The following is a 14,640-nucleotide window of genomic DNA, read 5'->3' on the forward strand; positions in this document are numbered from 1 at the left end:
GGTTTTATCACTGAAAACGATTATTTCTGAAAACTTTGGCCAAAGTTGAGATGTGGGAAAACTTGTGGTTTCACTTTCATCAAGGGAAAACAGCACTGTTGCATTGCGACATGTTCCCTCGTTCGTTTTGAAATCTCTGACCACCTGTTCGAGGGATTTGCGACAGCCTTTCCCAGCTGTTTAAAGGAGAATTCCGGTGTGATATTGACCTAAAGTGTATTGAAACATGATACCGAGTGTGAACGTATGTCTCATAGCCCATCTCGACTTGTCCCCTGCACTCCAAAATCTGGCGCTAGTTAGCCGATGCTACCAACAACTTTTTCAGTAGTGGTGCTTCGGCATCGGGCTAGCCATGCAAATAAATCACTGTTTTACACCCATTTACGAGGCTCAATGTATCTCCACACTTCATTGGTAGACTTCCTAGGGCCCTGACATTTAAAACGAGACATTGAGAACTTTGAAAAAGCACTGGTAGTTTACTTACAAGACGATTTATACAGACAGTATCTTCACGAAGTTTAACGTTTGCAGCCATCTTGAATTTAGTCACGATAAGTCGAGCAACGAGTAAGAATGAACAGGTATGATAAGGGATCAGATTCCAAAAATAATTCAGTGGAAATGCATGGATTCCAGTTTCTTCCAGTAGCAGCAACTGGAATCCATGCATTTCCACTGAATTATTTTTGGAATCTGATCCCTTATCATAGCTGTTCATTCTTACTCGTTGCTCAACTTATCGTGACTAAATTCAAGATGGCTGCAAACGCTAAACTTCGTGAAGATACTGTCTGTATAAATCGTCTTGTAAGTAAACTACCAGTGCTTTTTCAAAGTTCTCAATGTCTCGTTTTAAATGTCAGGGCCCTCGGAAGTCTACCAATGAAGTGTGGAGATACATTGAGCCTCGTAAATGGATGTAAAACAGTGATTTATTTGCATGGCTAGCCCGATGCCGAAGCACCACTATTGAAAAAGATGTTGGTAGCATCGGCTAACTAGCGCCAGATTTTGGAGTGCAGGGGACAAGCCGAGATGGGCTATGAGACATACGTTCACACTCGGTATCATGTTTCGATACACTTTAGGTCAATATCACACCGGAATTCTCCTTTAACATGTTTGTATCAGTGTTCAACAGAATTATTTTTAAAAACGGAGGGGATATAGGCTATCAGTTTTTTCCTAATAGCCTACCCTACTACGTATCTCTTAGATAATGAGTGTTGTAGGCTAGGAGTTATTGACGGCACTAACTTTTACAGAAGACCAGAAAACAATGTTAAGGCATTTGTGGAGAAGAAGGATGGTTTGTGTGTTTTCTTCCTACACCTCACGGTAAGCTATTTCGTTGCTCTGATTGGTTAGGTTTATCCAATTGAGTGCAGAGGCATTCCCCCCTGTATCGGTTGGAACACGCCCCATAATTATGTCCCAATGGAGCAGTATCAGACTCATATTCTGACTAGAATTGAGTATGACTACGTCAGGCTAGTTCATTTGTAACATTCTGTGTAACCTACATGTATTTAGAATTGGGTCGCCCCAAAGTGCACCAGACTGATTCATTTTACCTTTAGAATAAGTGTGCCCCAGTAACGTCTTAAGTCTAGTGAGGCCTCTGTCCTCAACTCCAATCTATGTCTTATGAAAACTGCACAGGATCCAGGGCCTCACCCACCAACAGTTCCGCTTTGACCAGCCTTTCAAATGACTTTAGGACAATTGAATAGATATCTAGATGTTTCCAAGACTAAACTACACAAATCCTTTGCAAAAACCATTTGCAAAATGTACAGTAACAGTAAGAAATTGTTGTTATGATGTGATCAGAAGCACACAAAGTGCTGCCAGTTGCAGCGGTCATTATCAAACATTTCTCGAACATTAGGATGGCCCATTAGATTCATTAGAACTCTGCAGCATACACACTTTATACACATAATTTTCTTAGTAGATTACAGTACAGTATTAAATCATTTAAGAAATGTAAAGTCTTGGAGTGCATTAATGTACACTATTTAGGATCTGTTAATGCATTTTGACTATGACACTGCAGATGAATCAGTCAATGGTTAGAGCTTTCCTCACAGGGGTGTCATGTAATTGAGACTGCTGCCTGACTTAGCAAAAGTGAGCATGCTCAGAGTGTGTGGTCAGACCCTGAAGGACACCATGAAGGCCAGCAGCTTAAACAAAGGATCTAGTGAACCCTCCTCCACACACACAGGAGATTCAAGGTTTTAAATGAACAGTGCAATTGAATGTAATAGTTTAAATTCATTAGTTAAAACTATGTAAGGCTGCTGAGATTTGTTCTATTAACAAACCTTTCTGACTTAAACAAAGAAAACAGATCAGACACACTTGATCTTTTTTACATCATCATTATATCATCATATTACAATCCTCGGATCTTCACTGTGTCACATAAGAGATTCAGGAAAAATAAATGAAAGTAGAACAAACAAAAGAATAAGCAAAAGAGAACAAGCGGGGTATCCGGCTACAGGAGAGACAGTGCACCACTAACAGGCAATGCTCAAAGGTCACCTTCCAGAAAAAGGCAAGAGATGCAAAATGTGAGTTTGTTGTAAGATGCAAGTGAATGGAGGAAACAAGGGTGGGAGGGAGAAAGGAAGTGGATACAGAGGAATGAGGGGACAAGACTGCACCACTACACAGACACGCACACACACACACACACTTGAAGTAACACATACAGACAGTGCAAGAGCATCCAGTGACAGTGACAGACAGTGCCTGCATCTGCTATGTGCATCCTTTGTGAGAACGTTTTTGCGAAGCAGGGCTCAGTCGGAGAACAAAGATCATTAACATGAATGTCATCTTACGGAGGAATTGATTGAAAGAGGATTGAGTGAAAAGGAAAGGTAAAGTGATAAGAAGATACAGTGTTACAGATGAGGGAGGAAAGAATGGAATGGGCTACTTAGATAGATTGACCTGCACTGAAGTGGCTCCCATCCACACGTATTTATGCTCCCACATGTCTCAGGATGGAAATGTAGACTTGCATTCAGCAAAAAGGATGAAGAAACATTCAACTAAAGTTGCTCCTCTCAATTCCTACAGCACTCAGGTGCTCATCTACCCCTTCTCTGATGGTAGGAAAGCATTGCATGTCCATTTATTTGCATGTTTGTTGGTTCAGACATCAAACAAATAACTCTGAGTCTTCTTCAAAGACACTGTTTTTCAATGTTTTTAAATTGCCTGTATATTCCTGTGCATTTTTATACTATTTTCTATTCTGTCAGGGAGAAGGGAGGGCAAACATAGAACATAGAGAATGTAGGGGTTTTTGCTCATACTAGATTTTACACTGGTTTCTAGTCAAAACCCCAGGACAGTCATTCCATGGTATTAAAATGTAACAATTATATATATTGCCTGCAAATATGTTTGATGTTATTGTTTCATTTTATGTCCTTGCAAATAAACCAATTTAGCCATATATGTTTTTCCTCTAATGACATGATTTTCTTGGCTTCAAATAACTGTTTAGAAAAGTATATAAAAACGTCCTTATTCCTTAATTCAACGACAACTCTGTTACCATTACAGAAAACCAATGGCAAAATCTTAAAAGTATTTTCAAATTTATGGAGTGATATAAGACATCCAATATTCTCTCTGAAAAGAGAGTTTGTGTTTATAATAGAATTAAATGTGTTTTACTCTATTTTATCATCATACTGAAACTAGAATGTTGAATCAGACTTTATCCAATGTTCAGATGTCTGTACAGATAATGCCTTATTTGCACATTCAGACCTAGGGCTGGGTCCGGTTCCCCAATAACGATGGATACATGCACTTAACAAGGGATTTCTATGATTCATCGTAAGATCCTTCGTTTGTTTTTTCCGACAGTTTCTCGAACATGCACAAAGTGTGAACGTGCGTGCACTGCTCCTAAGATGCTCTTAGGAGAGCTGTCAATGTTAATTAGAAATATCTTCTAATATGGTGATGTCAGGTGACTGCACGTCACACCTACCAATTAAATTTTGAAACTAAACATTAATTCACTTCTATACGAAAAAAAAAAAACTTTGACATCTGCATGTACAGTAAGCATCCCCAGTAGGCTATATATCACACAGACACATAAATAATAGTAATTATTTAAGATTAGCCTAGATTGTTGCACCGTTATCATGTTTGTTGCAAGATGTATGACCATATTAGGCTTAGGCTATACTCAGTAGGCTACATCTGTCATGCCTATTCTTTACTACTTGTGAGAGTCCCACTGTGTGTGCTGCCTGCGCAATAGTGTTTTGGGGTGTCACTGAAGAAGACGTTTGAAGATGAGGCTTAGATTTTTACACACCACATGTCCCTTACTCTGATCTTACCTTATAGGCCTAATAAAAGATAGCTTCACTTAACCAAAAAGAATCAGAAACTATTCTGCCAATGTCTCGTTTCATAGGCTACTTAATTGCATTTTTGTCCATTTTAATCACATTATTATGAACATTAAATGTATGCTATTTTACACACTAAAATGTGATTCATTACAAGTAGGCTAAATGTAATAAAAAATGGTTACGTATGTTGGGTAATTTTATTCTTAGTTGTAATTTCCCTGTATGTTCTGCTGGTGTCTTCAATGAGAAGTACCTGTTATGAGGCTCTTAGCCATTATGAGTACTCTGGATCACTTGTAGATCTACTCTATCTGTTTTCTATCTGTTTTCAAGACGTTCTTAAGCAACGTTGGTTTCGGTAAACCGGTCTGCAAATCTTAAGACGTTTGTAAGAGGGACTTTACGACCTACTTAGCCTTACAATGCTTTCAGGGAACTGGGCCCTGGGCGATATGACAATAAAATTATGCATATCAGCTGATATAGTATATGTGCACCAGACTGTGATTGACAGTCAGATCTCACACAGGAGAACCAGGAGCGGTAGATTTTTGCAAAACAAATAACAGGCTCTAGTTGGAGGTATAAACGTGTTGTTTTTTCTAAAATCAGCTCATTTATGTTGTTCTGTCATAGCATAGTGAATATGTTTCAGTGAATATGATCGAAAAAATCTTGCCGACTGCATTTTTAACATTGATTTGCATTATCAGACTGAATGAAACTAATCAATATGTCTTTATATGGAATGGGATTGGGATGTCAGTAAGTCTGTTTAGGAAACGGAGGCAGCAGGCGAGACTGAATGAGTAGTGATGGCGATAGATATCTCATGAAGAAATAAATATGTTTAACAAAACACATTGGCCACATATATTGGCACGCCTAGGAAATCTTATACAAAATGTATCAGAAGCATTTTTTAATTACAGTGCATGAAAATGCACTGTACTGTTCTTCCTAGGCTTCTTCTTATTATTATTCTTCTTCTAACGCACTTAATGCAGCTTCAACCGTTTAACGTAGAAACTTCATTCAAACTATGTTACGTAGGTCTTACTTAGGACATGGGTGCTATGTATTTTTCAGCTTTGTAACTTTTATACTTTTTAAACTATTAATTAAAAACTATCAAAATTTCCCCATTGACTTAACATTATGATTATGACATCACAATACGGCCGTTAAGCAATTAGAATCCTATGGCAGGTGTTCGGGCCACCTGGATCAACTGCCAGTCTCAGGCTTTAAGCATACAAACTGGCCCTATTAAGACTACACATCCTGTTCAACTGCTTCCTCTGCCAAAAACTGTTTCAAAATAAAAGTCCTCACTACAATATTTCACTGTTAAACAATTTAACCCTTTAAACTACTGAACTTTTTAACTGTTCAGCCATTGTAACTGTTACTTGTCATCAACTATGACTCCTACCCACTGTAGCTAGTTAGCTAAGTTAGCTAAGTCACATGGTTAGCATAGTTAGCATGTTAGCATGCTAGTTAGCATTTTTAGCAAAACTGTTAAAAATGATTAGCTAAGTTAGCTAAGTAATATGGTTAGCATAGTTAGCATGCTAACATGTTAGCATGCTAGTTAGCATTTTAAGCAAAACTGCTTAAAATGATTAGCTAAGTTAGCTAAGTCACATGGTTAGCATAGTTAGCATGTTAGCATGCTAGTTAGCATTTTAAGCAAAACTACTTAAAATGATTAGCTAAGTTAGCTAAGTCACATGGTTAGCATAGTTAGCATGCTAGTTAGCATTTTTAGCAAAACTGCTAAAAATGATTAGCTAAGTTAGCTAAGTCACATGGTTAGCATAGTTAGCATGCTAGCATGTTAGCATGCTAGTTAGCATTTTAAGCAAAATTGCTTAAAATGATTAGCTAAGTTAGCTAAGTCACATGGTTAGCACAGTTAGCATGCTAGCATGTTAGCATGCAAACATGCTAGTTAGCATTTTTAGCAAAACTGCTAAAAATGATTAGCTAAGTTAGCTAAGTCACATAGTTAGCATGCTAGCATGCTAGTTAGCATTTTTAGCAAAATTCCTTAAAATGATTAGCTAAGTCACATGGTTAGCATAGTTAACATAATTAGCATGTTAGCATGTTAGTTAGCATAACTGCTAAAAATAATTAGCTAAGTTAGCTAAGTCACATGGTTAGCATACTTAGCATTTTAACATTGTTAGCATGCTAGTTAGCATAGTAACTTGGTTAACATTATTATCTTTGTTAATATAGTTAGCATAACTGCTAACAAACATTAGAGCCATTCCAAGTGTCAGTTATCGTCAACTATCTACCTAAATAATTTAACCATTTAAACTATCCACTTATTTAACCGTTCAATCATTCCAACTATATTAAACCTTATCTACCAAGTAAATCATTTACCTATATAAACTATCCACCTATTTAACTGTTGAGTCATTCCAACTATATTAAACCTCATCTACCTAGCAACCAATATAGTTTGTTTTTATTCTGTATGATATTTGACATCATATTTTTTGCATTTTCATGCACTGTATTTCCTTCAGGAAATGCTTTTCTAGTTTATTTTCAACTTCTTTTAAATTAATCAGTGTCTGTGAACTTTCAGCAGTAGTCATGCAATAAGGTATGAAAATAAAGTGACATAGTTTAAGTCCAGTTATTTTCCAACATGGGAAAGAAAAGAGAATACACCAAGATATCATCAGCCAGGGCTATTCAACTAGCAGCCCGTTGGATTTGACCTGCGGCCCGCCCGCAAACTGCCTTCAAATCTGGCTTGATGGTTTGATTTGCATTGAGCTCAATGAGTATCAAACCAGCTAATAGGCTAACTGAAATACACACCATGCCAATCTCTAGGTATGGTGAAGGGTATGTGATGATGTGGGACTATTTTAATTCCAAAGGCCAAGTGAACTTTATCAGGATGCATAGTATCCTGGATCCAATAACAAATAACAGACCTTTAAAAATAAAAATCTGCCTGCCTCTATGGGAATTCAACATACAGTAGGTTTAACATAGGGGTATGAATACTTATGCACCCTGTGTTTTACTGGTTTATTTGACAAATAATCTATATAGACCTGCTATAAGCACCTTCTGTCTGTTTGGAATTGTTTTGAGAGCCTATTGATCCATCTTAGAATAAAGGAGTAACATTTATTTATTTACGATACATTATTCATTCACAAAGATAATTGGTGTCCTTAAAGGTTGGATTTTTCCTCATTTTATTAATTAAGGCATTAAGATTCATTTCCAAAAGATGTTTTTTTTATTCCTCTTTTTAGTCAACTTTAGCATGGGGCTGAATACTTTTTATAGGCACTGTATGACAGAAGTTGGGTATGAATATTATATATTCCATCCCCTAATACTGTTTTACTGGTTTATTTGACACACAATTTATATGGACCTGCTCGATAAGCACCTTCTGTCTGTTTGGAATTGTTTTGAGAGCCTATTGATCCATCTTAGAATAAATATTATGGTATCTTGTGTAATCCCACGGGATTTTCTTGTAAAAATTTATTTTTTTGCATATTTTGCTAGTATAGAGTCTAAGGAACAAGATTTTTTTTGTCTTCAAGTTTTCAAGATCCATTTTCGCACTTAGATGACATCATCATGTCACAATGTCCTTCTGCATGGACATTGTTGTTCCCACCAAAACTGTACGCTGCTTTCCCAACAACAAGCCTTGGATAACCAGCAATGTCAAGACCCTTCTCAACAGGAAAAAGATGGCGTTCAGAGAGGGGGGACATGGCAGAGCTATGCTAAGGAGGATTACAGAAAGAAGGTGGAACAGAAGCTACAGGAAAACAACTTGAAGGAGACATGGGACTGCATGAAGGTTATCACTGGCCTGAAGAAGAACAGCAGCTCTGTGGAGGGGGACCTGGACAGGGCGAACCAGTTGAACCACTTCTACAACAGGTTTGACTGCCCTGCTCCAGCTCCAATGGTGGTGGTCTGTCCACCATCCACCAGCCCCCACCCTCACACCCAGTGACAGTCCAACTTAAGAAATTGCGCAGCAATAAAGCAGCTGGGCCTGACAGACTGTGCCCAAGGCTACTCAAGGCCTGTGCTGCTGAACTGGGGGAGCCACTGAAGCACATCTTCAATTTGAGCCTACGCCTTGGACAAGTTCCAACACTGTGGAAGACATCATGTCTCACCCCTGTCCCTAAGAAGCCACACCCTAGTGAGCTTAATGACTACAGACCTGTCGCTCTTACATCACATGTGATGAAGACAATGGAGCGATTGGTCTTAGGCATGCTCAGACCCCAGGTACGCCATGCACTAGACCCGTTACAGTTTGCTTACCAGGAGAAAGTGGGCGTGGACGATGCCATCACTTATCTTCTACACAGGACACATTCCCACCTGGACAAGGGGAAAAGTGCTGTGAGAATCATGTTCTTTGATTTCTCAAGTGCTTTTAACACCATCCAGCCCCTCAGATTGGGAGACAAGCTCTTGCAGATGGGTGTGGACGCTCACCTGGTAACCTGGATTACAGATTACCTGACCGAGCGACCACAGTTCGTCAGACTGAAGAACTGTCTCTCTGACACTGTGATCTGCAGCACCGGAGCGCCACAGGGAACTGTGCTCTCTCCAGTCCTGTTCACCCTGTACACATCTGACTTCTGCTACAACACCGAGTCATGCCACATGCAGAAGTTTTCTGATGATACTGCAATTGTGGGGTGTATCAGGAACGGGCAGGAGGAGGAGTACAGGAGCCTGGTGGAGGACTTGTGCAATGGTGCAAACTCAATCATCTTCAACTTAACACTTCAAAGACCAAGGAGATGGTGGTGGATTTCCGCAGGCCTAAGCCCACTCTGCTACCAGTCCACATTGATGGGGTCAATGTGGAGGTGTACAAGTATCTGGGTCTCCACCTGGACAATAAACTGGACTGGTCAGCCAACACTGACACACTCTACAAGAAAGGGCAGAGCAGGCTGTACTTCCTGAGGAGGCTGCGGTCCTTCAATGTGTGCAGTAAGCTCCTCAGGATGTTCTACCAGTCTGTTGTTGCCAGCGTCCTCTTCTATGCAGTAGTATGCTGGGGAGGAAGCACAAGGAAGAAGGATGCGGGGCGAATTGACAGGCTGGTAAGGAAAGCTGGCTCTGTGGTGGGAGCTGAACTGGAGTGCATCACTTCACTATCTGACAAAAGGACCCTGAACAAACTGATCAACATCTTGGACAATGAGTGTCACCCACTCCACAGCACTATTGTTAAGCAGAAGAGCCTGATCAGCTGGAGACTTCGCTCACTGCCTTGCACAACTGACAGACTGAGAAAGTAATTTGTCCCCAGGGCCATTGAACTGTTCAATGCCTCACTTAAGGGAAGAGGAGAGATAGACTTCTCTGCATAGTCTGTCTGCCTCTTCACCCCCTCCATGTTTGGTACTGTCTGTCCACTAGCCACTTGTACCACTGTCTTTATGCCTCACTGTTTGCGTGCTATATTAGCACATTAGCACATATGCATAACGCCCCCCTCCATGCCACAGCCGAACTATGGCCACACTTATACATTTTCTTAAATAGTTAAATATATAGATATATAGACTTTACTTTATTCCTGCATTGTTGCACTGTTGACTTACTCATTTGCACTATCACCATTGCACTACCACCATGACACTCATTCACACAGAGCACCTTAGAGCACCTTACCATACCTTACTATGCACAGAGAATCACAGGCTCAGCCCCTGCCTCAGTCATTGCAAGCGCCTCTGATTTATTAATCACCACTATGTGGATACTGTTTTTAGAATTGATTTAGATTAAGTGTTAGTTAGTATAATTTGTATTTTTGTAATTTGTATTTTAGTATATTTTTATATATTGTATTAAGTGTTAGTATAATTTGTATTTTAGTATATTTAGCATATTCTTTATCTTCTACTGTCCTTACTGCTTAGTTGTGTTTTTATATTATATACTTTAATTACTCTTTCTGCTATTAAAGAATGTGTTTGTGTTGTATGTATGCTGCTGAGACCTTGAATTTCCCCTGGGGATCAATAAAGTATCTATCTATCTATCTATCTATCTATCTATCTATCTATCTATCATTTATATAATGCATAATTAGGACTGGGACTACTATCACTTGGAGATCAAATGTGAGAAAACACTTGTAAAGAGGGTATTTTGCCTAATTTTTGGGTGCTGATTCTGAATATCATATTTACCTAGCTGTTTAGTTTTAAACCTGCTAATTAGCATTTGAGGCCTAAAACTGCCCTCCATAGGCAACATAGAACGGGTGAATAGGATAAAAAATTTAACTCCTCGATATTCTTATGAAACTTTACTAGTTGATTACAAGTTTTCTGAAAATATATGTTTATGGATGTAATTTAACAATATCTAATTAATTATGCACTAATTTGCATACATTTCAATTACAAAAAAAAGAGACATCTGAATATTGGATAGTTAACATTGAATGTAGTCAGGTTTAGGTTTGCCTTCAGAACTTTTTCTGGATTCAGAGCCTTAAAAGAACGGCTTGTTCAAGCGCCAGTCCTAGGTTATGCCGATTTCAGTCGTCCCTTTATCTTAGAGACGGATGCAAGCCATGCAGGATTGGGGGCAGTTCTGTCACAGGAGAAGGATGGGTTACGGTGAACAATAGCCTTTGTTAGCTGGGGCTTGCGGCCAAGTGAGAGGAACATGTCAAATTATAGTGCCATGAAACTCAAACTCTTTGCAGTCAAGTGGGCAATCACAAAAAAAAAATGCAAGTATCTCCTGGGCAACAAGTTCACCGTGTACACTGACAACAATCCCCTCCAATACCTGCAGTCAGCGAAACTGGGCGCTCTGGAACAGTGCTGGGTTTCTCAGCTTGCCCTCTTTGATTACAACATCAAATATCGTCCTGGGACAGCTAATCGCAATGCTGATGCCCTTTCTAGGCTTCCCACAAGCCCCACTAACACTTTGCGATCTGTGTCACACGGCCTGGATGTCCCCATGCCGATTGCCATAGCCAACTTGTAAGCCTCGAGTGCACCTATCCAAGACTCTTGGATGACAGAATCTTGTATGGTGGACACCATCCCTGGTCGAACCAAAAGAGACCTGAAAGTCCTGCAAGGGACTGATCCCTGTATTTCCAGATACCTGTGGTTTTGGCGACAGGGACGGCCACCTACCCGTTAAGACAAGTGGAGTGAACCAAGGGAAGTCCAGCAGCTGATAAAGCAGTGGTCCCAGATACAGGAAGTGGATGGGACCTTGTACCAAGCGATCCAGGCTCCTCCTTCCAGGGATCCAGTGCAGCTTTTACTGCCCAAAGTGTTGCGAGTCGTAGTGCTCACTAGCCTATACAACAACCATTGCCATCTGGGGGTGGACAGGACCACAGATTTGATATGCCAGAGGTGCTACTGGCCCCAGATATGGCATGAGGTGCAAAAGTGGTGTTCTGAATGTGAGCACTGTGTGGTAGCTAAAGCAAGACAAACCAACCTTCTTGGGAAATCTGTTAGCCACTAAGCTTTTGTAGATGATCTCCATTGACTTTACTCTCTTGGATTGGGCTAGCACAGGACAAGAGAATGTTCTGGTAGTCACAAATGTTTTCTCAAAGTTGACCCAGGCCTTTCCCACCCCTGATCAGAGAGCTTCCACCATAGCTAAGAGATGGTTCTATGTGCAAAGCGTGCCAAGGGGAATCCACTCTGATCAGGGGCACATCTTTGATGGGGAGCTGTTGAAGCACCTGTGTGACATCTACAGCATAACAAAGAGTAGAACCACCACTTTCCAGAGGGAAACAGTCAATGTGAACATTTTAACAGGACACTTCATGACCTGGTCAGGAGCTTACCCCCTGAAAAGAAACGTAAATGGCCCCAGTTGCTCCCTCAGCTCCTGTTCGCCTATAATACCACCATGTACCAGTCCACACAGCACTCCCCATACGAACTGATGTTCGGTCAGAAGCCACAGTTACCAGTCGACCACCTGTTTATGCTTTTGCTAGGAGAGACTTAGAAGAGGCTGCGGCATAGGCATGGTGGTCCTGACACCGTACCCATATTACCACCTGGCACTCTAGTCTTTTTCTAGTGGGCGGTGGTAGTGTGTGGTTAAGGAGCTGGGCTGTAACTATACTGTAACAATTGAAAATGTGTTATTTTATTTATTTATCTGACCTGTTTAAAATAATTAAAATATTTTAATTGATTGAACAGTTATAATTGCTCTATTGTTCTTATATTAATTGCAGTGAACATTAATGAAGGCAACCATTTCAGAGCATATTTTTAAGGTGAAAAAAAGTGCAACTCTCTCTTTAGACTTCGTAGACAGATTCCTGTCTTTAATCAATGGTCAGTAATAAATGAAAACATTAGATGTCAGACGTGTCAGCCAGCAGGTGGTTAGGTGGTTTGGCTGCAAAGGTTTGTAGGTGGGTAGGCTGCATAGTTGTCTACACAAGTGGTGAATCCCATGACCTAAACAAAGAGAACACACAAGAACATACAGGATGCTAAACACTGTACTATTATTGAATTAAACTGCTTGAATATGCACATGATTGTTTTATCCAAAAGGCCTATATATATATATATTAGGGCTGTCAAAATAACTGATTAATTTCGATTAATTAATTTGAGAAAAAATAACTGATTAAAAAAATTAGTGCAGATTAATCGATTCCGTATGACCTTTGACCCCGAGCCATTCTAGTCAGTAAAAATTAGACTGTAAAATGAAGGAGAGAGAAGAAAATGTGCTGCCTGGTAGGGGTGGGCGATATAGACAAAAATAATATCTCGATATTTTTTGTGATTTTGATGATAACGATAATTAGTCGATATAATTTAAAAAAAATTGTTAAAGTCTGAGTTACTTTACAGCTCATTATTTATGAGTAACATCATTACAATAATAACCTAACCTGTGACTTTTTAACCAAATCAACCAATGCATTGTCACTCTATGACACATTTCCAATTCTGCCACTTGTGTGTGTGGCAATGACATGGTCTAGCCAGCTACATTAGAGAAGATGAATAGGCAGTTTCCCAAGAGAAAGTCTGAAGCTGAAGTTCCTTTCAAACCTTTACATAGGATTCACAAAACTAAGCAGACCAACAGAGTACATCTCAGTTATTTCCTTCGATGTTTTGTTTAAGAGCATTCATGTAGGCTAGCATTCCAAGTTACAGAATAGAAACGAATGTGTTAGCTTATGGCTAATGTATATGAGAAATCCCATAGAGATGCTAACGGTTAGCATAATCAGTAAACGTAGATATTTAGAGCGAACTTCAGTCCATTTACAAAAGAGTTACACGAGAATAGTTATTTGTTTACAACTGACTATTAAAATACTCAAAGGCTAATGTTTTCTCTCCATATAATACCGTGTAGGAAAAAACGTGACTGTCTCATCAATGCTACTTGAACAACATAAAATCCCAAGTATACTCTCACTGCACAAAATAAACATTAGGCGTGCTGTGTGACAACGTTGTGACCCACTAGTGATCATGTGACACTTGCTGCAGTCAGGGGCTTCTCCCGCATACACCTCCTGGGAATGTATGAGTCTTCAATGCGTGATTGAGTGTTTTTCCCCATAAGTAATTTAAATACTCGATAATGTCAATTTGCACATCGTTAAAACAACAATCACGATATTATCGCAGACGATATATATCGCCCACCCCTACTGCCTGGATCATTGATTGGAACATTTACTTTTAAAAAACGGCCTGATGGTGTTGATAAAAAATAAAGTGTTGAAAATAAAGTCCTCTGCAATGTCTGCAGCAAGGAATTTGCATATCACCGGAGTTCATCAACTCTATAGTCGCACATCAATGCAAAGAAATAAGTGTTGACATTGAGGGGAGTGTTAATTTATTTTCATTGTGTCCCCTAGGTTATTAACCTGACCCTAGCCAGATGAATTTTGTTCCGCTTAGCTCCGCCTAGCTTCACTCACATCCATCTGGGACCTCTTCCATTGAGAGTGATTTCTGCAACCGACTTTATGGTTCAGCCAATCAGGACGCAGGGCGGGAGTTTCATAGATGTGACACTGTTATTAGCGTCACGGGTTGGCTTCGATGTGAGTGGTTGAAGTAGCACGTCAATAGATGACGGATGGCTTATTCAATCATATGCAAGCATTTTTTGATTAGGCCCAGCCTACTGAAGC

The 14,640-nt window shown here is 39.7% G+C and overlaps 1 protein-coding gene across 1 annotated transcript in view; it reads left to right on the plus strand.

Annotated features, from left to right (window-relative positions):
• Positions 1 to 2,707: 2,707 nt before the first annotated feature.
• The window catches only part of slc35f4 (solute carrier family 35 member F4), a 150,414-nt gene continuing 138,481 nt past the window's right edge, over positions 2,708 to 14,640 (plus strand). Inside the window, exons 1-2 of the mRNA XM_042091349.1 lie at positions 2,708 to 2,900; positions 3,026 to 3,134. Of these exons, the coding sequence (XP_041947283.1) occupies positions 3,059 to 3,134 (76 nt within the window). The 5' untranslated portion in view covers positions 2,708 to 2,900; positions 3,026 to 3,058. The remainder of the gene's footprint in view (positions 2,901 to 3,025; positions 3,135 to 14,640) is intronic.

The sequence above is a fragment of the Alosa sapidissima genome, chromosome 5 (assembly GCF_018492685.1).
Source record: "Alosa sapidissima isolate fAloSap1 chromosome 5, fAloSap1.pri, whole genome shotgun sequence".
Taxonomy (NCBI): Eukaryota; Metazoa; Chordata; class Actinopteri; order Clupeiformes; family Clupeidae; genus Alosa; species Alosa sapidissima.